Below are 19,373 nucleotides of genomic sequence, written 5' to 3' on the forward strand. Positions count from 1 at the left end.
TTAATGAATTCCAGAACCGGCCTGTTGATCCATCCATCATCATTTTAACTAAGGATACAACATCCATTGAGCGAGTCAAACGCTGGATAATGATAGTAATTTTGAACTTCAGTGCGAGAATATATTAACATTAGTATATGTAGTATCAATTGCCATTTCTTGCACTCCACCGGCTTTGGATTATCTCTAGCTTGCTTAATTATCCATCCCCTTTGTGACGATATGATTTGTAAATCCCGTTAAATTTGACATTTCTAATAGCCACTTCATATTGGTTTGGTTGGTCGCCCTTTCCATTCCAGTGTTTGTCATGGCAGACACAACACCGGCTGCGTTCTACACCTTGCTCTGCCTCGCCGGCGGCGTCATCGTGCTCCTCAAGCTGACCAAGGCCGTCTGCTCCCGGCGCGCCACCGCCTTGAACCTGCCTCCTGGCCCATGGCCGCTGCCGGTCATCGGGAACATGCACTCCCTGCTCGGCGCGCTGCCGCACCACGCGATGCGGGGGCTGGCGCGGAGGTACGGCGCCGTCATGCTCCTCCGCCTTGGGCACGTCCCCACGGTGGTGGTCTCCTCCCCCGAGGCGGCGCGGGAGGTGATGAAGACCCACGACGCCGTCGTCTCCGACCGGCCCCTCTACGTCACCGCGAACATCCTCTCCTACGGCGGCCAGAACATCGCCTTCGCGCCGTCCGGCAGCCGCCACTGGAAGGAGCTCCGGCGGCTCTGCGCCACGGAGCTGCTGAGCCCGAAGCGCGTGCTGTCCTTCCGCCCCATCCGGGAGGAGGAGGCGGCGAGCCTGGTCCGGTCCGTGGCGGCGTCGCCGGCCCTCGTGAACCTCAGCGAGAGGATCAAGGTCCTGATGAACGACATCCTGATGAGGTGCGCCGTCGGCGACACGTGCCCGATGAGGAGCGAGTACATGGCGGGGCTGGACGAGGTGCTCAAGCTCCTGGCCGGGTTCAACCTCGTCGACCTGTTCCCGGGCTCGCAGCTCGCCAGGACGCTCGGCGCCGGGTCCCTGCGAGCTGCAAGGGAGGTGCACGACAGGATCCATGGCATCGTGCAAGCCATCATCCAGGACCATGCCAGCAAGGCGGCCAAAGACGGCGGCGGCGAGGGAGGCGGTCGCCGGGACGACATCCTCGACGTCCTGCTACGGCTTCAGCGAGACGGTGGGCTGGAGACCGTCCTCACCACACAAGTTGTCTGCGCGGTGTTGTTCGTAAGTCACAAATGCCACATGCAGTTCATCAGTTCAGTCCTATATGCTGGTAACTGAATGAAGAAGAAACTGACACAAACAAATTCATTCCTAATAACATGCATGCTGCAATATATTTGCAATTGTTCATCAGGATGTTTTCGCTGCGGGCTCGGAAACGACAGCAACGACGACCATATGGGTCATGTCGGAGCTTGTGAGGAACCCGGCGGTGATGCGGCGAGCGCAGTCAGAAGTCCGGCAAGTTCTTGAGGGCAAAACGAAGGTAGCGGAAGCAGACATCCAAGGGAAGCTCCCCTACCTCCAAATGGTGATCAAGGAGACACTAAGGATGCATCCTCCCTTACCGCTGATTCTTCCGAGGTCTTGCGCCCAACCGATTAAGATCATGGGTTACGACATACCTAAGGGTACGACAGTGTTTGTGAACGCATGGGCGATTGGTAGGGACGAGACGTCATGGCCGAATGCAAACCAGTTCAAGCCGGAAAGATTCCAAGATGGCGTGATCGATTTCAGCGGTGCGGACTTCAAGTTCCTCCCTGGGGGCGGCGGCAGAAGGATGTGTCCTGGTTTGATGTTTGGGTTCGCCAATATTGAAATAGCGCTTGCGAGCCTCCTTTACCATTTTGATTGGAAGTTACCTACTGGAGCAAATCCCTGTGATCTAGATATGACCGAAGCTTATGGCATCACGGCACGACGAAAAAATGAACTCTTGTTGGAAGCTACTCCATTCATTTCAACGGACCAGTAAAAATATTTCTAGGATCGAGTTCCTTTACCAATATTTATGTAAGATCATGTCCATTTTGATTCTGTTGCTACTACTCTCCTATTTATGTACACTTTTCCTGTATAGCATGGTCAATTTCATGAGAGATTATTTTAAATTGCAAATCTGTACCCTGATATATTTGTGTAAATTTTTTTTACAGTGATATATTTGTGTAAACTGATGCAAGATAATATGATATTCTTGTTTTTATCACAAAACATGTAGGGGCATATGATCCGAACCTCAACCCTAGGCAGGAACATCAGTCTGAAGCCCCCAACTCAAATCAAAACCCCCAAACCCCTTCCCGGCGGCGTCGGACCACCGCGGCCATGAAGCGGAAGCAGAGAGCCCCGGCGGCTGCCGCCAACGCCGACCCCGACTCCGACGGCGAGGAGCCCTCCCAGACCCCGCTCCCCCTCGAGTCCTTCTCGGGAGACGCCTGCGCGGCCCTCACCGCGCGCTACGGCCGCTCAGCCGCCCCGCAGCACCGCCACCTCCTCGCCTCAGCCGCCGCCATCCGCTCCATCCTCCTCGACGACGGCCTGCCCCTTACCCCGGCGTCCTACCTCCCCGCGGCCGTCGCTGCCCTTCGTGCCGCTGGGCCTGCAGACCCGGCCGCCGCCTCCGCCCTCGCCTCTCTGCTTGCAATCCTCCTGCCCCACATCCCATCCTCCCCTTCATCCCTCCCGCCCGACGCTGCTTCTGAATCTGCCTCCGCACTCGCCGCCTTTCTCTCGTCCCCCGACGCCTCCCAGCTCCCGACAGGCACCGTGCGCTCGGTGGTCAAGTCGCTCGGACACTTGACCCTCCATCTCGACGCTGCAGCCGATTGGGATGCTGTGGCGGCTCCTCTGGAAGCTCTCCTCGTGGCTTCTGTGGACCAGCGGGCCAAGGTGAGAAAACTAGCAGGGATTATTGAATTAGTAACAGACATTTAGCCGCCTTGTTCATGTGGACGTCAATTGCTGCCTTCTAGGTTCGAAAATGTGCGCAGGAGAGCGTCGAAAAACTGTTCGCGTACTTGGACCAGTGCGGTTGTGCGAAGAAAGCTAGCAATGCTGCAGTTGGCATGTTTGAGAAGCACATTTCTTTGGCGCAAAGTCTTATCAGTTCGAATTCAGATATTTCTGAGGGTAAAGACACAGATGCGGCTCATATGCTTGGTGCAATGGTAACTTTGGTTCCATATCTATCGAAGAAGGCAAGGAAGAAGGTGTTCTCGGATGCTTATCAGTTATTGAGCCCTTGCTTTACGCCACTTACAAGGCACGTTCTTAGGCTGTTGGCGACCTTGTTGGGTCATCTGAAGGCTGAAACTGTTGAATCCGAGGTGGAGAGTCTTGTATCCTCGGTGGTTGCTTACCTGCCGTATAATGAGAAGAAGCCTGATGATACCATTGTCGCAGCATTGCACCTAATGAAAAGTTGCTTGGATAAACTTGTTGGCTGCTCAAAATTGTGGGTGGAGGTTCTTCCAACTGCCTTTGAGGCAGTTTCAGGTGCGTATGTTTACATGTTTCATGCATCAGCTCTGATGCACGAACACGTCCCTGAGGTGGCGTGTCGGTGTCGGACACCATGTCCAACACTGATACATCTCCGACACATCTATCTTCTAATATGATGTACACACACCCAGTAAGAAAATATTACAGCTTCTTGTTGACATAATTATCTAACATCAGCGAAAATATTGATCTCATTTGTTATGTGTGTGGAGTTGTGGACATTGAACGAGTGCTACAGCATGCTTCCTCCAACGTCTTCAGTGTTTCAATTGGAAGGAATTGTTCCTTTTGTCTTTCCTGATTGTTCAAAGTTGCCATCTTGTTTTTTCAGAGTTTTTTTCTCTCTAGAGCATGTGTAGTCTTCATTTTGGTATGTACTTAACTACTTAGGTAGTTAGGCTTCTTGCGAATATTGCATCCTTTAGGATCTAGACATTCGTCCACAATTGATTGTGATCATGCTTGTGCACCCTCTTAATGTCACCGTGTCACACCTTTTCTTTTGTAATTGTTCTTTATATGCAATATGATGCTTACCAACCTAACCTATTGTGTAACCCCCCCAATTTGGCAGGATACTTAATTCTGGGCAGAAAATGTTCTGATGATGTAGCAAAAGTGGTGCAAGACTGTATTGATTCTCATATTGACCACAGTGTTTTTGTCACTAATGAATCACAACTAAGTGAATGTGATGCTGAGGATTTGAGTGACCAAGCTGCCATGAAATCGATCTGTTTAACAATCAATAGCAGACTTCACACTTGTGCTTATCCTCCAGATAGTATCTTAACCGTAGTCTTGGTTTTATTTCTCAAACTTGGTATGTCTTCAGTTTTTTTCAGCAGTAACATCTCTTATCTTCAGTTGGATTATCCCAGGGATATTCTGAACTCCTAGGAATAGTTAACCTCACCATCAGGTGCATTGTTTTGATATTTAAATGCGATTTATCTTCGCATAAAACTGCGCCCTTTCTTGTATATCAATGCAAATTGTGCATGTTTATTTTGCAAAAAGTGCATGCTGATTATGAACAAGCACTTGGCAACACTACAGAATGGTAGTATTCACCATAAAATGAATGTATTAGCTGCAAAATTAGTAAAAACACCTAAATTAGCCATTTTTGGAGACAGACAAGTTTGAAAGGACTCTCCGAACACCTTTCGGAGCTGCTGCTAATTCTATTTTCATATATGCCAATGTCCTACTCTTTGTGTGATTCACTTCATCACTTGATTGATTCTTTAACTGTTCTGTTTGCATTAATTATTCCAGGGGAGAGTTCCTTTGTCTTTATGAAAGATATCCTACTTACCTTGGCACAGTTTGCTATGAAAATGGACAAAGAATCACAACTAAAGAGCGTAAGTTCATTTATTGTTGTTATGCTCCTCAATATACGGCATATATCTCTTTTATAACAGAATTATATTTAAGTGCTTCTTAGATTGTAGTTTTTCATTGAACATATGTCACCTGCAGGTTCAAGAATGCATTGGAGCAGCAGTGGTTGCTATGGGACCAGATAAAGTCCTTTCATTGGTTCCAATAGCTTTTGATGAAGACCGCTTGACATGCTCAAATTCTTGGCTTCTACCTATTTTGGATAAGTATACATATGGAGCCTCGCTGCAACTTTTTCTAGAGCATATTGTACCCCTAGCAAAATCTGTACAAAATGCATCTGACAGGGGTAAGTTACTAGATGCAAATAACTTGTTCAACTGCACACACAACCCAATTCCATATCCTTTTCCTTTCATTTTCAGTCAAGAAAGGACGGAAACGTAAGGACTTGCAATCTTGGACTGATCAACTATGGAACTTGCTTCCTTCCTTCTGCCGCTATCCGGTTGATGTACATCATAGTTTTGGTTCCCTGTCCAAGTTGCTGGTTGAAATTTTGAAGTGTGATGAGTGCCTATACAAATCTGCTGTTAAAGCCCTGCAGGTTTAGACATTCAGTTGTCATATAATGTAGTTGTTTTGTTGCTAACTCCCTTTGATATTGTACCCTCGGAACTATAAAGATGGTCCATGGCTTATATGATATATTTCTTTTTATTGCTTCGCAGCAACTTGTAGATGGTACCAGAAGATTGAGTAGCAGCAGTCAAAATGTTGAAATCTATATGGAACTTTCAGCCTTGTTCTCCTCAAAACCTATTAGTTTCAAATGTCCACGTCTAGAGAGGTGCTCCAAAAAACAAGCCTGCAAGGATTTGAAAGTTCTAGCATCACATTCTGCCAATCTTCTCTGCACTTTTGCAGACTATTTCCTTGAGTCCTCACCAGAAAAACGTGCTCATTTAAAGGTGCATCACCTGCTATTTCTTCCGATTTTGTTAATTGGTCATGCTGTGATTATTTTAATCTTTAAACTACTAAGTCTCTCATGTACATGTTGAGAAAATATCTTATCATATATACATAATCCGGTTATGTCTTTAAAATAATCTGAAATATCTTATCATATATACATAAGCCTATTTTTACCTCAATGTTTTTTATATCAGAACATGATTGGAGATCAAAGTATCACATTTTTCCATTCTGAATTGTTCCCTGTACTATAATAAATAGTAAACAGCTCTACCTGTTATGGATAAAACTCAAGAAGGAACCAAAAAAATTGTTTGGATGTTGGAACATCCTGAAGGCTGAATGCTAAGTTCCAACTGAATAAAGTTGGGTTTTCCCAAATTTCCAGCAAAATCTGTGAACTATGCATTTTTGGTGTATGCATAGCAGAACATTTGAAAATCCAGTTTACCTTTTTCTTCCAGGATCGCTTCAAAGTTCAAACTTATATAATTTTGTTGGCAACCATTTATTGGCTTATGTGATTTCAAACATTACTATCTTTTGTTGTAATTTGCTGTGATTTCAAACATTACTATCGCTTATGTGATTTCAACCATTTATTGGCTTATGTGATTTCAAACATTACCATCTGTGATTTCAACCATTTATTGGCTTATGTGATTTCAAACATTACTATCGCTTCAAACTTATATAATTTGCTGTGCTTATTGGCAATCCTTTTTGGACTTGACATTCTTTAACCTTTGATCTGGTCACCTTATCTTTTTCCAGGTTGCTTTGAGATGCCTGGGTCAACTTTCTGGCAGCACGAACATATGTGAACTTTTTGTTTCACTAGTCAAAAGGTTTGATTTAGAAGATACTCAATTGGAGTCAGACAGTCAAGAATGCAAAACTGGTGAAGTAGATAGGAAGGATGAAGAAAGTACTGATACAACAGATGAGCTAAACAATAGGAGGTTTGATACTTTTCGCTCATCTACACGATTAGTTTTTCGTGCTATCAGCTGGTTTCTGTCGAAAAAGGAGACACAAACTGCTTAATGAGTAGTTTTGCTTGTGCATGTCTTGTAAAGTGATACTCATAATCCCATCTTGTTACTGTAGGCTTTATACACAATATGATTATAGTTTTGCTTGTGCAGGTCTCTTCTATTAGATCTCATCTCCACATTTGCTGAAGTTGCTGGTGAAGATCTTCTGGATAAACTCTTTGGATTTATTAAGTCTTGTTTGCTGGTACTCTTAATTTGTTTCTGTTCCTGCTACCCCGAAGATCCCAAGTCCCAACTCTTAGTAAACTTTACGTTTTCATGAACTTTGTCTTTTCCTTCGCAGAACAGCAGCATGCCTTGTCACAGCAAAGCTCTTTTAGCATTAAGCATAATCATGAAGGTCAGTGGTTGTTTTCTATACTCAATTTGGAGTTCTGGACACCTTCATGTTTCTTCTTCTTGTTGTTTGACATGGTTTTAATATCTCATCCTTTTCTTTCAGGAACATGATGAATATTCTATGGCTCATTTGGATGAAATATTGCTTTTACTTCATGGAATTAAACCAGCTTTGGATAAAACAGTTTTAGAAAGCCAACTATTATGCTACCAGCATTTGCTGGTTCACATGATTAAGGTAGGTTGACAGTTTTTTTTTTTATACCAATGGTCATAATGTGATTAATATATGGAAGCTTTGCTTTTTAGAGGGCCTGCAGACTATGCTTATATTGGTATATCGCAATGCTAGTTTACATCAAATTAGAACTAAGTCATGTGGCTTCCAGTACTCGAGGTGCTTTTGTTTCACAATTTTTTTGTTTAATAAATTTGTGCTCAGCAAGAAAACAACTAGATATGTTGATTACATTCAACTTGTTGATAATTTAACTTCACACATCTAAATTGCAGGACAAAATGCTCAAGTTTATTTCCTAATCTACACATCCTTTTACGCTAGATTCTTAGGTTGGCAGCACCTTAACCAAATGTTGAATAACATGACTTGTTGAAATGTGTATGCTTGATTGCTTGTTGTGCCTGTAACAAATATTCAACTCAATAACGACTGTGTTCTTCATCTTTATGTGTTTATCTGATCAGATTTGCTTCGTTAGAACATCATGATGTAGTTTTGAAAATGGATGCCCCTGCTACCTTGTGCTTGTGTTCATGAATTACATTAGCCTAGTTTTATTATGTCATTGTATTTCTTTTTTTTCTGAGTGAAATGTTTGCTGTCTTTCTCTGGCGTACACTTTCACTATTTCAAGGTTGATGAAGAGAATACCAGCAGGAAGGCATTCTTGATTCTAAATGAGTTAATAGTGGCACTAAAGGTTTGCTTTCTTCCTTGGCTCGTCAAACAATTATCAGATGTGTTTTAAATAATATCCCGCCAAAAGTACACCATTCATGTATGGAAATCAGGACAGGAATGGTGTATGGAAAATGTTGTAACATAAAATATTTTCTTGCTCGGATGCCATTATGTTTTATTTATTCAAATTTGCCTTCTTTTTCTGGTGCAGTCTAAGAAGGAGAGTAGAAAATTAGCATACGATGTGCTCCTGGCCGTTAGTGCAAACTTGAGGAGCTCAGAGTCAAATAGTGCAGATTCAAATCTTCAACGATTGTTTACAATGGTTAGATAAGAAAAAAAAACTCTGCTCTTAACATATTTTCCTTTGTTTCATTTAGTTTTGAAATTTGATGCTCCCTCTCTGATGATGGCAATTACTTTTTTGTTTCCTGCTGCTAATTACTTCTGCCCAATATCTATATTTGGAATAAACATAGGGGCATGTTCTCTCCCTTTCTTGTTTTGACCATTTTACTTTTGTTACTGATATGAAATGACATGTCCATTAATACCTTTAATGAGTTTTAACCATTGATGCTTAGTGCATTAAGTGTATAGAATAACTCTCATGGAATATTCAGAACTAGGGGGAGTTATGAATAAGCAGAATCCAGACATGGAGCTTACACCTTATAAAATGTGACAAGAGCAAACGTGAAACTCTTAAGAATATCAGAATGGAGCTTCTACAGCAGTTAATCGACTGAGCTAGCCTTTTCCTTTCCGATTCAGAACTTTCTGCAGAGTTGTAATGTCTATAAAGTCACATCACATTTGCCTTATATTCTGTGAATATGGCATAAATAATCACTGCAATTCTGTATCTAAGTGCATAAGATGCACACAGAAGTTCCATTATTGGAACTTATTGACTATGGCTTATTTTGTGTGAATATGGCATAAAAAATCAATGTGATTCCGTATGTCAGTGTGTAAGATGCACAAAAAGTTCCATTATTGGAACTTATTGACTATCTTCTTGTTTTTCAGGTAATGGGATATCTTTCAACTCCATCTCCTCACATTGTGAGTGGAGCAATTGCTGCATTGTCATTGCTTATATACAGTGATGCTAATTTTTGCATGGAAGTTCCGAATCTGATACAATCAGTTTTAGTTTTGCTGCAACATAAAGCCATTGAAGTAACTAAAGTGAGTTCTGTGACTCTGTATGTCCATTCTAAAGTTCTTTCGTATTGTTGAGGGTCTGTTTTATTATATATGATTTGCGTTTTTAGGCAGCATTGGGCTTTGTTAAGGTACTGGTAACCTCTTTGCAACCAGAAAAACTATTGAATTTGCAAGCAGATATCATGAGTGGGATACTACCATTGTCATCGTGTACAAAGCATCATTTCAAATGGAAGGTTTGTAGTATTATTCCAGGGTTCAATTTCCAAATTCATTGTGTTCTGCACAGGGTACATATAGTATGACATGCTGTGGTATATTTGCAGGTTGTACTTATAGTGGAAATATTGATCAGGAAATGCGGGTTTGATGCTATCAACTTAGTTACACCTGATAAGTACAAAGACTTTGTTAAAAGTGTTGAGGAGGTGAGATTCCCATATTAAGCTTCTTGTCCCTTTGTTCTTTTTATTTATGAATTTTATATACCTCTATTGAGTTGGTTAAGGTTTAATTTATCAAATGAAAGAGCTAACATGATCACGGCTAGCTCACATGTTGAGCAAAACTGATTGCGTGAGTGACCAATACTTTACTAGGCCTGTCTAGATATTCATAAATGGCATGCCTAGTTAGTCATACAATAAATCATAGGGATAATGCCAAATTATATCAGCATAACCTTGTATAACCGAAATACCACCAGGCCGCATCAATGTCAAGTGAGGGCATGGTCCCACAATTTTTTGACAGTTGATGACCAAGTGCATGCTAGCCAGTGGTATGAACCAGTTGTCCAGTTGGCCCATTAATGTATACTTGGTGGTAGAAACATTCTGTCGATTTCCGTAGTTTGTACTTATTCACTAAACTAATTTTTTATGTATCATCACATTAGTGTGTACTCACAATTTTCAGGGTCGCAAAGGAAATCATAATCTAGTTGATGGTGCGGAGTCTGAGCCAAAAGAACATGAACAACATGACCCCAAAAGGTTAGCCCAAATCATTTCTTTTTCTATCCTTAATAATTACTGACATATATTAGTATTGTATACAGGAGAAAACGGGTTGATTCTAATGCTGAGACTGGACAAGAAGGAACGTCTAGTCGTCGACCACCATCAAAGAGTTCGTCAGCTGGGCAGAAGCAGGCAAAGGATTCTCGTTTCAAGAAAGGGGCAGGAAAAGGTAACCCTCATAATGCTGCAAAAAACATTCAAGGTAAAGCTTCAGGCGACACAGGCGATAGGACTAATTTCAAGTCCAAGTCCAAATGGCAACCAGGAAAGAGAGGTGATAAGTCGCCTGGCAACAACAAAAAAACTAGGGGCGGTGCTTTCAGCAAGACGCAAAATAGTGGGATTAGAGCACCTGGGCACTCTCCTAGTTTCAAGAAGCGTAAAAGGACAGCATGAGGTCTCACTTGCACTATCCATCCAGGCAGTGGCCGGCATAGCTTGAAGATATGGCTCGGCGATTGCTGCATCAAGGGCAGCACTGTCCCAACAAGATGCTTCCGTTTTGAATATCTTATGTGAAACAACGGGTCGTACGAATCTGTTGTGAATCCACCCTTTTGTAAAGTAAAATTTTGACTTGTAGGTGGATTGAATATCGTTGCAGGTCATGTATTTGATAAACGTGTTGATTTGTCTTTTCTCCATAGTGGAGATATCAGTTTGGTTAGGTAGACGGCATCAGTCTGTTAGTGCTCGTTTCCGACGAGGATCCTCTCATGTACTGCTGCGTCACTGACCTGTGGATCTGGGCTACGCACAGTGACCTTAGCAGTATGTCAGAGAATTTGCTTCCGCTAGTTTCGGTGGTGATTTTTTGAAGTGAACATACACATCCTGCGCATGAACTGGGGTTTTGTGAATTCTTAAAAAGAAGAGAGAGAGAGAAGAGAGATTGAGGAGAGAGAGAAGTTGAGAGGATGAGAGCGAGAGAGAGAGAGAGAGAGAGATAATCTCGACATAATCCAACCTTTGCCGTTTTCATACACTGTAAGCTCCTGGTTGGCCTCTTGGCGTTTCCGTGAAAAGCCCGTACGTATTGGATTAGTATCGCGACTCGGGGCCTAGCCCAAAAGCCCATACCAATCAACCGTTTGTTTGATGACTTCGATAACCTACGCCGCCGACCACTCCACCAGTCGTCGAGTCGAATCAACCTCGTCGCCCCGAATCCATCGCCGCCACCGCCATGAAATCGCCGCAGCTTTTCTTGGAGCCCGCATCGCCGCAGACGCACCCGTCGGAGCTCCGCGACTGGGGCCACCTCCCGCACCTGCTTCTCGGCGAAGTTCTCCAGCGCCTCGTGCCGTGCCTCCGCTCGCTCTCCTTCGCCGCCCCGTGCCGCCCGTGGCGCCGCTTCCTCCTCGCCTCCGTCTCCACCCTCCTCCTCCCGCGCATACCGCATCTCCTCCTCAACCCAGGCTATGGGGGTAGGTGCGCCAACTACTTCCTGGTGCACGCATGGTCGCCCCTAGTGATCCGGGGGACGGTCACCTCCCCGCTCGCCGCCGCCGCCTCCCCCTCCCCCACTCTCCTTTCCTCTGCCCGCGGCCACCTCATCCTCCTCGTCCGCCCCAGAGGCCTCTTCGTGCTCGTTGACGCCCTCACCTGCGCCGAGCGCCTCTCCCTCCCGCTCCCGTCGCCCCATGCCCCACACCACTACGCCACCCTCACCCCGAACCACCTCGTCCTCTTCGTCTCCAAGCCAATGTTTTAAATCGCCGGCTAAGACGTTTAGCGGCAGAGCTGTCGTTACAGTGTTTTGCGGGCTATAGTCGGAATTTAGCGGGCTATAGCCGGTTTTAACGGGCTGAATGTCATAGCGACCGCCCTTTCTATAAGCTATAGCGATCTATAGCAGAAGCTATAGCTGGCTATTTAAAACCTTGCTCCAAGCACGTGTTCGCCTCCCTTCCCTTCCCCCCCGCCAACCCCGGCGCCGCGGAGTGGACGCACCACCGCCTCCCCCGCTCGGCCTCCTTCGTCGCGTCCGTCGTCGACTTCCGCGGCCGCGTTCTCGGCGTCACCGACCGCGCGCAGCTGCTAGAGTTCCGCTGCCTCGACGCTGCCGCGCCGGACCAGGAGGCGGCGGTCCAGATACTGACCGCCACCGGCCTCCCCGAGGCCTCCACGTTCGAGAGCTGGCACTTCGGGCCCCGCCTGGTGGTCGCCGGGGAGCGGCTGCTCCTGCTGCTGCTCATGAAGGACCCGGCGTATCGCGCAGTGGTGCGCAAGGTGAGCGTGCACGCGCTCCATGAGATGCCGGATGGGACCATGAGGTGGGAGGAGGTGGACACCCTCGGCGATTACAGCGTGTTCGTGGACTGCGCCGGGAGGAGCGCCATCGCGTGCGCCGACGCGGCAGGCTGCGGCGACGTCGCCGGCAACTGCATCTACTTCGCCGAGATGACGTTCTACCGCGTAGATTCGCAGCGCTACTGGAGGTCGCTCAAGCCGTGGTGGAAGTGGGAGCATTCCACCGCCGGTGCCGGCGAAAATAAGGGCGTCACCATCTCCCGCGCGTGGCCGTCGCAGACATGGGTCTACCCGAGACTCTTCTTCCAAAGCTACTAGGAATGAAGGCCGTAGGCAGCACAGCATCACTAAGTATCGAATCGCTTTCAAGATCACTTCTTTTTTTTATTAGAGAAAAAAGATCAGTTCTTTTTGACAAAAAAAAAACTGTTTAGTAGTTCAGCATAAGTTGTATGCAAGCATAGCAATAGTTTCTTGAGTTACAGAACTTGGATTCGTTGCATCACCACCAGTACTGCACTTTATTTCTGAATGAATGCCTAAATATTATCACCATGCTTGTTTCACTTCAAGGTTTCGAGATCTCTCGTAACAGCAGCTATGCTTATCAGGGTGCAAAAAACATGCCCTCTAATTGTACTAACTTTTTTATTTCAAAAAATGTAATAAAGTCACTAGACATTTTATTATGTTCGACAACCGGAAACACAAATTGTTTTTGAGATACACACAATTTTTTCTTCTGAAATACAAACGAATTAGTATAACAGAAGAAGGTTGAGGCCCGTCTAGCCCATATTATTATCCACAAGAGGCCAGGGTATGGCCCGTTTGGCCCATGTCTCCACACCAGCAGCCAGGCTCGACCTGAGCAAAGCAACGCCGAGCTACCAGCGCGTCGCCTACCCTGTCGCTGTCAGCCTGCCCCCCTCCCCCTTCCCCTCGGTTCCGGCGGTCATGGCGGTGGCGGCTCCCGGACAGCTCAACCTCGACGAAGCCCCGTCATGGGGCTCCCGCAGCGTCGACTGCTTTGAGAAGCTCGAGCAGATCGGCGAGGGCACCTATGGGTAACCCCCCCCCCCTCCGCTACCTAATCCGCGCTAGTCGATTCGGTAATTACCCTAGTCGCCTAATCCCCCGATTCGCTAAATCCGCGGCCGCCGCTGGCAGGCAAGTGTACATGGCGAAGGAGACGGGCACCAACGAGATCGTTGCGCTCAAGAAGATCCGCATGGACAACGAGCGGGAGGGCGTATGTTTGTTTTGCTTCGACTTCTCTAGCTCCTTCGTTTTCTTCTCGTTTTGTTTCGCCTCCGATGATTAGAATATGCTTGGCTCGGCGCAGTTCCCTATTACTGCCATACGCGAGATCAAGATCCTGAAGAAGCTTCACCACCAGAACGTCATCAAGCTCAAGGAGATTGTCACCTCCCCAGGTGGTTTACCACTGACAACTGCAAATTGAATGAATTAGATGTATGCCTACGAGTTTAATCCTCTGGGCTGATGATTGGATTCGGGAAATTGTTGCAGGCCCAGAGCGAGATGAGCAAGGGAAGCCGAGTATGGCCCGTTCTATTCTTGGGGTTCAGTTCCACTGGTTTTTTGTTAAGCTAGAGTAACAGTGATGACTAACACAAATTGTTGTGTTTTTTAATTAGTCGATGGTAACAAGTACAAGGGGAGCATTTACATGGTCTTTGAGTATATGGATCATGACCTCACCGGACTTGCCGATAGGCCAGGAATGCGGTTCACTGTGCCACAGATTAAGGTATAACAACCTGTCCAAGTAACTCTGGTGCTTTTCCTTTGATATGTTGTGGTTTTATCCTGGATGGAATGATCATGTGATGTGTGGTCTTGTCTTGTTCTAGTGTTACATGAGGCAGCTGCTTACCGGCCTGCACTATTGCCATGTCAATCAAGTGCTACATCGAGATATTAAAGGTATTAGCTTCGCACATCTCTGCTGGGGTTCTTGCTTTCCTAATCCCTTCTATTCGCATCTTGTTGATGTTGTACTTAATACTTCCTTTGTAGGATCTAACCTTTTGATAGACAATGAGGGCAACTTGAAGCTGGCTGATTTTGGCCTTGCAAGATCATTCTCGAGTGATCATAATGGACACCTTACTAACCGTGTGATCACTTTGTGGTATAGGTATTGTTTCTTCTCACGGATTTGTTATCATATTACAGTTGTTGAGCAAGCTTCTCATTGTATTACTGGATTGTGGCTGCAGACCTCCAGAGTTGCTGCTTGGAAGCACGAAGTATGGTCCAGCCGTTGACATGTGGTCAGTGGGCTGTATTTTTGCCGAGCTTCTCAATGGGAAGCCAATATTGCCTGGAAAGAATGAGGTATATTTTTTGAGCCTTCATGCGTTAGCTTTTGGCTTCATGCCTTCATCTATATTGCCCATGAGCAAATTTGTGGATACACATGTTTACATTATCCCCTCTGTATTTCATTATGTCTTGGGCAAATAAACTGCCGGCTATTATGCTGCTGTATTTATGCATCGATCATGAACACACGCTGCAGGTCAGCACGTGCTAAGATATTCCCTGTTTTGTAACACTTTGCTTCAGTTCATTAGTTATCTTCCTGGAGTAGTTTTCCATCATGGTTTATGGTCCTAGTTACAACTATATCCCCTTGTGATGTTGTGCTATTTCTGCAGCCTGAGCAGCTGACGAAGATCTTCGAACTTTGTGGTACCCCTGATGACATAATCTGGCCTGGTGTCACAAAAATGCCATGGTACAACAACTTCAAGCCTCCTCGACCATTAAAGAGACGAGTTAAAGAGTTCTTTAAACAGTGAGTGATATTTGACATGTTTCCAAAAGTATGATTTCAAGTCTTGCCATTGTTGCTCACTCTTGTATATTCTTGCAGTTTTGATCGACACGCACTGGATCTGTTAGAGAAGATGTTGACTTTAGATCCATCACAGGTAGGCTACACATGCATAAAGTATCAATTTTACAAAAATTGCTACCTGGTTATTCAATTTTGTGTTTTTTTTTGAAGAAGTCATTTTTGTGATTAGTCCCTACCCTTTTTGGGTACTGTTTGTTATCTACACCTATCATTTGGATCCGCTTTTCATGCGTCAACATATGTTCAATGTTTTAATTATTCAGAGGATATCAGCAAAAGATGCGCTTGATGCGGAATATTTCTGGACTGATCCGTTGCCATGTGATCCGAAAAGGTACAATCAGATGATTATTTTGTAACATTGGCACATAACTCCTTTATACTTTCCTCGGATAGACTTTTAAGCATTTCCTAATACAGCTTGCCCAAGTACGAGGCATCACATGAGTTCCAGACTAAGAAAAAGCGACAGCAACAGAGGCAAGCAGAAGAAGCTGCGAAGCGTCAAAAACTTAATCATCCTCCACCACATTCTCGTTTGCCTCCAATCCAACAGCCTGGCCAAGCACACCCTCAAATCAGACCTGGCCAGGGTATGCACAATGTACCTCCTGTGGCAGCTGGCCCAAGCCATCACTATGGTAAGCCCCGAGGACCAGGAGGCCCTAACCGGTACCCTCAGGGTGGGAATCAAGGGGGAGGCTATAATCCGAACCGCGGAGGGCAGGGAGGAGGCTATGGGAGTGGCCCTTATCCTCAGCAAGGGCGAGGACCTCCGCCATACCCTGGAGCTGCTGGCCCACGGGGCGCTGGTGGCAGTGGCTATGGAGCTGGAGGACCAAGCTACCCACAAGGTGGCCCATATGGTGCATCCGGTCCAGGCCGAGGAAACTATTCTCAAGGTGGCTCCCGCAATCAGCAGCAGTATGGGAACTGGCAATAAGATGGCAGTATCATGCCACTGAATTGTCCCTCCAAGTTGTACCATGTATTAGCAGTATCATGCCACTGAAATGTTCTTCCAGTTGTAACATGTATGTATTTGTGAGATGCATCTTATAATTGACACTGTAATTGGATCCAGGCATCTCGTATGTATGCTGTTGGACTCGAGTAGTTGTACTATGCCACTGGAAGGATGCTGCAAAGACAGCAGAGTTTGCTATTAACAGATGATAATCAATATCCTCCACCATTTCTTCTCTGAATCGTTCAGGTACAGTTCGCAAGTCTCTTATGTAAGGGACCAGCAGGTCTAGACTCCAATAATAAACCCTTTCACTGGCAATGCACAAAGCAGTCGAATTAAATGTCTGGCCCGGCTACCACTCGCCCATCTAGCTCTTCAACTGCCTTGTGCTTCAATTCCTTAGTTTTGCTTTTTGCTGCTTCATAGTCATGCCTCACAGCCTCAGCGTAATAAACGACAACTATCTCTTACGTAAAGAGCTGAAGTAATGACTATAAAAAACTTTACAATAGGAGCATAAATCCGAATTCATGGGAAAATGGCTTCCACAAATGCCTCAGCATCAAAAGGTTGAAGATCTTCCATCCCTTCACCAACCCCAATAAACTTCACTGGGATTCCAAGTTCATCTACAACACTAACCTGCAGCCAGTCAAGCAAGAAAATTCAAGCTGGATAGATAAGGCACCTATTTAAGTTGCGGATTGCAAGAAAACGTGCATACCACACAGCCACCCCGCGCAGTGCCATCTAGCTTAGTCAGGATGAATCCTGTGACTCCAACAACCTGGTAACGAGCAAAGGCAGCACAACATCACCACTAATCCTCTTGAAACAAAGATTATGAAATCCAGTACTGAATTATCAGGTGTATGATTACATCATTGAACTCCCTCGCTTGCTGTAACATGTTTAAGCCTGTGGTGCCATCAAGAACAAGCAAAATCTCCTGCAGAACATGGACAACATGATTGTTATCAACTGTAAAATGACCAAAGAATAAAATACCAGCAGGTTTATAAGATCTGTGCATCAATAAACCTGCAACACCTTAAAACGCATGATCATATTAAAACTTTTCATATTGAATGCAACATACATTAGGAGTGCCAGGAAGGGCTTTAGCTATGGCTTTTTTGCAGGAAACCAACTCTTCCATCAAACCATAGTTTGTGTGAAGTCCTGCAAAAAGATGCTGAAATAGAGTTATTTTCAGTCCCTCAACAAGTAAATAACTAAAGATGTGATACTAGATATCTCTAACAACAGGCGTACTTCCTGATGTATCACATAGAACCACATCAAACCCTTCACGCTTCCCACGTTTTACTGCCTGCGATAGAACTACGAAATAAGTCAAATTAGATGAAACATATGAGTGGAGCTCCTTATTAGACAGCAAAGTACTTTCATAATGCTTCTCAGATCACAGTGCCATACCTGCTGGAGGCTGTGCCTTCTTATCATTGTCGATGACGATCTCTGAACCTGTTCTCTCAGCCCAAACTTCTAGCTGGTCACGAGCTGCTGCTCTGAAGGTATCACCTGCTGCCATCAATACCTATTGTGGTTCAAATCAGTGCTGTAAACCAATTAGTTTATTTGACAGGGATCCATGGTTTTATCCAGAGTTGCAAATATGACAAGCAGCACTTTATAGTTTATAACACATCAAATACAACAGTGCACAAATCCGAGGGACCAGCTGGCTATAGATTTTTTTGCTCTAGCAGTAACAGAGTAAAGCAATACATATATCCGGACCTTTTCCCACATACCTACCCTATAAAACAGGAGACTTCAAGGAAATAGGCTCACCTTCACTCCTTCATTCTTAAATCTGTGAGCAAGCTTTCCTGCAAATAGAACAAACGGAAGATTGATCATCTACAAGTTTTTTTAGATTAAGGTTAAACACCAGCCTCTTATATTGACCATCTAAATGCAGTTGGGTAGCTATTTTGGCAGATTTAACTATCTGAGTACCACGCAATCGGTGGAGCAGTAAAGTATGCCAGGGAATTACCTAAGGAGGTAGTTTTTCCACCACCATTCACTCCCACGATCATGATGACCGACGGCTTCCTGTCATAGTGGCGTAGCGCAACATGACCTCGCAAATCCCAAACAACAAATGATTGTCGTAGGCAGGAGAGAGCAGAACCTGAAGCCGAGGTTCAGCTCGGAGTTGCCGCCCTTGCTTGTCAGCAGTTGGAGAATGCACCTCTTCAGGGCCGCCTGCGCCATCATCGACAAATCAACACTATAAATCTCTAAACGGCGAAACCAATGAAGTGTCGAGTAACATTCAAAATAGAAGCCCATTCGAGAGATCAAATTGACCTTTATTTCGGCCCCGGACTTGAGCTTGCCGTCGCGGATTTCCCCGCGGAGCGTGTCGACGATCCTGAAGGAGATTTTAGGCCCGAAATCCGACACGAGAAGTGCCTGCGTGGAGGGAATGAGCAAGGAACAACATCAGAATGAAAATGAAGGAGCAGAGTCGTCGAAGCCGGCACGCACCTCCTCAAGGTCGTCGAGGACGCGGTCGGTGTCGGCGAGGTTCCAGTAGGTGAGGAGCTCGTCGACGACGGAGAGGTTCTCGCGGGTCTTGGAGAAGCCGGAGAAGAGCTTCTCGACGTCACTCTTGGCCTTCTCCTTGATGAGGCGGCCGAGGCGGGTGAAGAAGCCCGCCTGCCCGGCCGCGGCGGCGCAGCGTAGGCGGGCGGGGCTGGCGCGGACGGAGGAGGCGGTGCCGGTGGCGGTGGGGGAGAGGAAGGGCAGGACGTGGGAGGGTGCCGCCATTTCCGGCGCCGCGCGGCGTCGCGGATACGGAGCTGTGGGTGGATAGGGCTGCCTGATTTCTTCTTCTTCTTGGCGCTATCCATCCAGTGGGCTTGGGGG

General features: G+C 45.6%; 4 protein-coding genes across 4 annotated transcripts; 3 read left to right on the forward strand and 1 right to left on the reverse strand.

The window, feature by feature from the left end:
• Positions 1 to 306: 306 nt before the first annotated feature.
• Positions 307 to 2,215, forward strand: LOC120673676 (desmethyl-deoxy-podophyllotoxin synthase-like). The gene is made up of 2 exons (XM_039954638.1): positions 307 to 1,225; positions 1,359 to 2,215. The coding sequence occupies exons 1-2, from the start codon at positions 311 to 313 to the stop codon at positions 1,980 to 1,982; spliced, it is 1,539 nt and encodes a 512-aa protein (XP_039810572.1). The 5' UTR covers positions 307 to 310; the 3' UTR covers positions 1,983 to 2,215.
• A 59-nt stretch (positions 2,216 to 2,274) lies between these two features.
• On the forward strand, positions 2,275 to 16,701 carry LOC120675139. The gene is made up of 32 exons (XM_039956221.1): positions 2,275 to 2,899; positions 2,983 to 3,505; positions 4,089 to 4,337; positions 4,796 to 4,884; positions 5,003 to 5,213; positions 5,290 to 5,471; positions 5,596 to 5,835; positions 6,617 to 6,804; positions 6,991 to 7,084; positions 7,184 to 7,240; positions 7,343 to 7,477; positions 8,115 to 8,180; positions 8,373 to 8,486; positions 9,194 to 9,355; positions 9,442 to 9,570; positions 9,661 to 9,762; positions 10,253 to 10,329; positions 10,395 to 10,749; positions 11,585 to 12,049; positions 12,202 to 12,894; positions 13,402 to 13,676; positions 13,780 to 13,861; positions 13,955 to 14,045; positions 14,143 to 14,172; positions 14,271 to 14,383; positions 14,487 to 14,559; positions 14,653 to 14,773; positions 14,856 to 14,973; positions 15,297 to 15,436; positions 15,515 to 15,572; positions 15,763 to 15,833; positions 15,920 to 16,701. The coding sequence occupies exons 1-32, from the start codon at positions 2,336 to 2,338 to the stop codon at positions 16,440 to 16,442; spliced, it is 6,390 nt and encodes a 2,129-aa protein (XP_039812155.1). The 5' UTR covers positions 2,275 to 2,335; the 3' UTR covers positions 16,443 to 16,701.
• On the forward strand, positions 11,488 to 13,418 carry LOC120673679. Its single transcript, XM_039954641.1, has 2 exons — positions 11,488 to 12,050; positions 12,242 to 13,418. The coding sequence occupies exons 1-2, from the start codon at positions 11,543 to 11,545 to the stop codon at positions 12,925 to 12,927; spliced, it is 1,194 nt and encodes a 397-aa protein (XP_039810575.1). The 5' UTR covers positions 11,488 to 11,542; the 3' UTR covers positions 12,928 to 13,418.
• On the reverse strand, positions 16,631 to 19,327 carry LOC120673678 (cell division protein FtsY homolog, chloroplastic-like). The gene is made up of 11 exons (XM_039954640.1): positions 18,993 to 19,327; positions 18,813 to 18,917; positions 18,634 to 18,707; positions 18,496 to 18,554; positions 18,288 to 18,325; positions 17,910 to 18,030; positions 17,745 to 17,813; positions 17,569 to 17,651; positions 17,350 to 17,418; positions 17,194 to 17,256; positions 16,631 to 17,111 (listed from the first exon to the last, which is right to left on the reverse strand). Exons 1-11 carry the CDS (start codon positions 19,272 to 19,274, stop codon positions 16,998 to 17,000), a joined length of 1,077 nt encoding a protein of 358 aa, XP_039810574.1. The 5' UTR covers positions 19,275 to 19,327; the 3' UTR covers positions 16,631 to 16,997.
• Positions 19,328 to 19,373: the final 46 nt, after the last annotated feature.

This window comes from Panicum virgatum, chromosome 5N (assembly GCF_016808335.1).
Source record: "Panicum virgatum strain AP13 chromosome 5N, P.virgatum_v5, whole genome shotgun sequence".
Taxonomy (NCBI): Eukaryota; Viridiplantae; Streptophyta; class Magnoliopsida; order Poales; family Poaceae; genus Panicum; species Panicum virgatum.

What these genes read in the sequence shown, in the direction of transcription:
- LOC120673676 (XM_039954638.1), top strand. Translation starts at nt 311, where the DNA reads ATGGCAGACACAACACCGGCTGCGTTCTACACCTTGCTCTGCCTCGCC. An exon ending in TTGTCTGCGCGGTGTTGTTC is followed by an intron (nt 1,226 to 1,358) that starts GTAAGTCACAAA and finishes ATTGTTCATCAG; the next exon opens with GATGTTTTCGCTGCGGGCTC.
- LOC120675139 (XM_039956221.1), top strand. Translation starts at nt 2,336, where the DNA reads ATGAAGCGGAAGCAGAGAGCCCCGGCGGCTGCCGCCAACGCCGACCCC. An exon ending in TGCTGGTTCACATGATTAAG is followed by an intron (nt 7,478 to 8,114) that starts GTAGGTTGACAG and finishes CACTATTTCAAG; the next exon opens with GTTGATGAAGAGAATACCAG. An exon ending in AGAAGCGTAAAAGGACAGCA is followed by an intron (nt 10,750 to 11,584) that starts TGAGGTCTCACT and finishes GCATCGCCGCAG; the next exon opens with ACGCACCCGTCGGAGCTCCG.
- LOC120673679 (XM_039954641.1), top strand. Translation starts at nt 11,543, where the DNA reads ATGAAATCGCCGCAGCTTTTCTTGGAGCCCGCATCGCCGCAGACGCAC. An exon ending in GAACCACCTCGTCCTCTTCG is followed by an intron (nt 12,051 to 12,241) that starts TCTCCAAGCCAA and finishes ATTTAAAACCTT; the next exon opens with GCTCCAAGCACGTGTTCGCC.
- LOC120673678 (XM_039954640.1), bottom strand. Translation starts at nt 19,274, where the DNA reads ATGGCGGCACCCTCCCACGTCCTGCCCTTCCTCTCCCCCACCGCCACC. An exon ending in TCCTCGACGACCTTGAGGAG is followed by an intron (nt 18,918 to 18,992) that starts GTGCGTGCCGGC and finishes CCCTCCACGCAG; the next exon opens with GCACTTCTCGTGTCGGATTT. An exon ending in GAGCTGAACCTCGGCTTCAG is followed by an intron (nt 18,555 to 18,633) that starts GTTCTGCTCTCT and finishes CCACTATGACAG; the next exon opens with GAAGCCGTCGGTCATCATGA.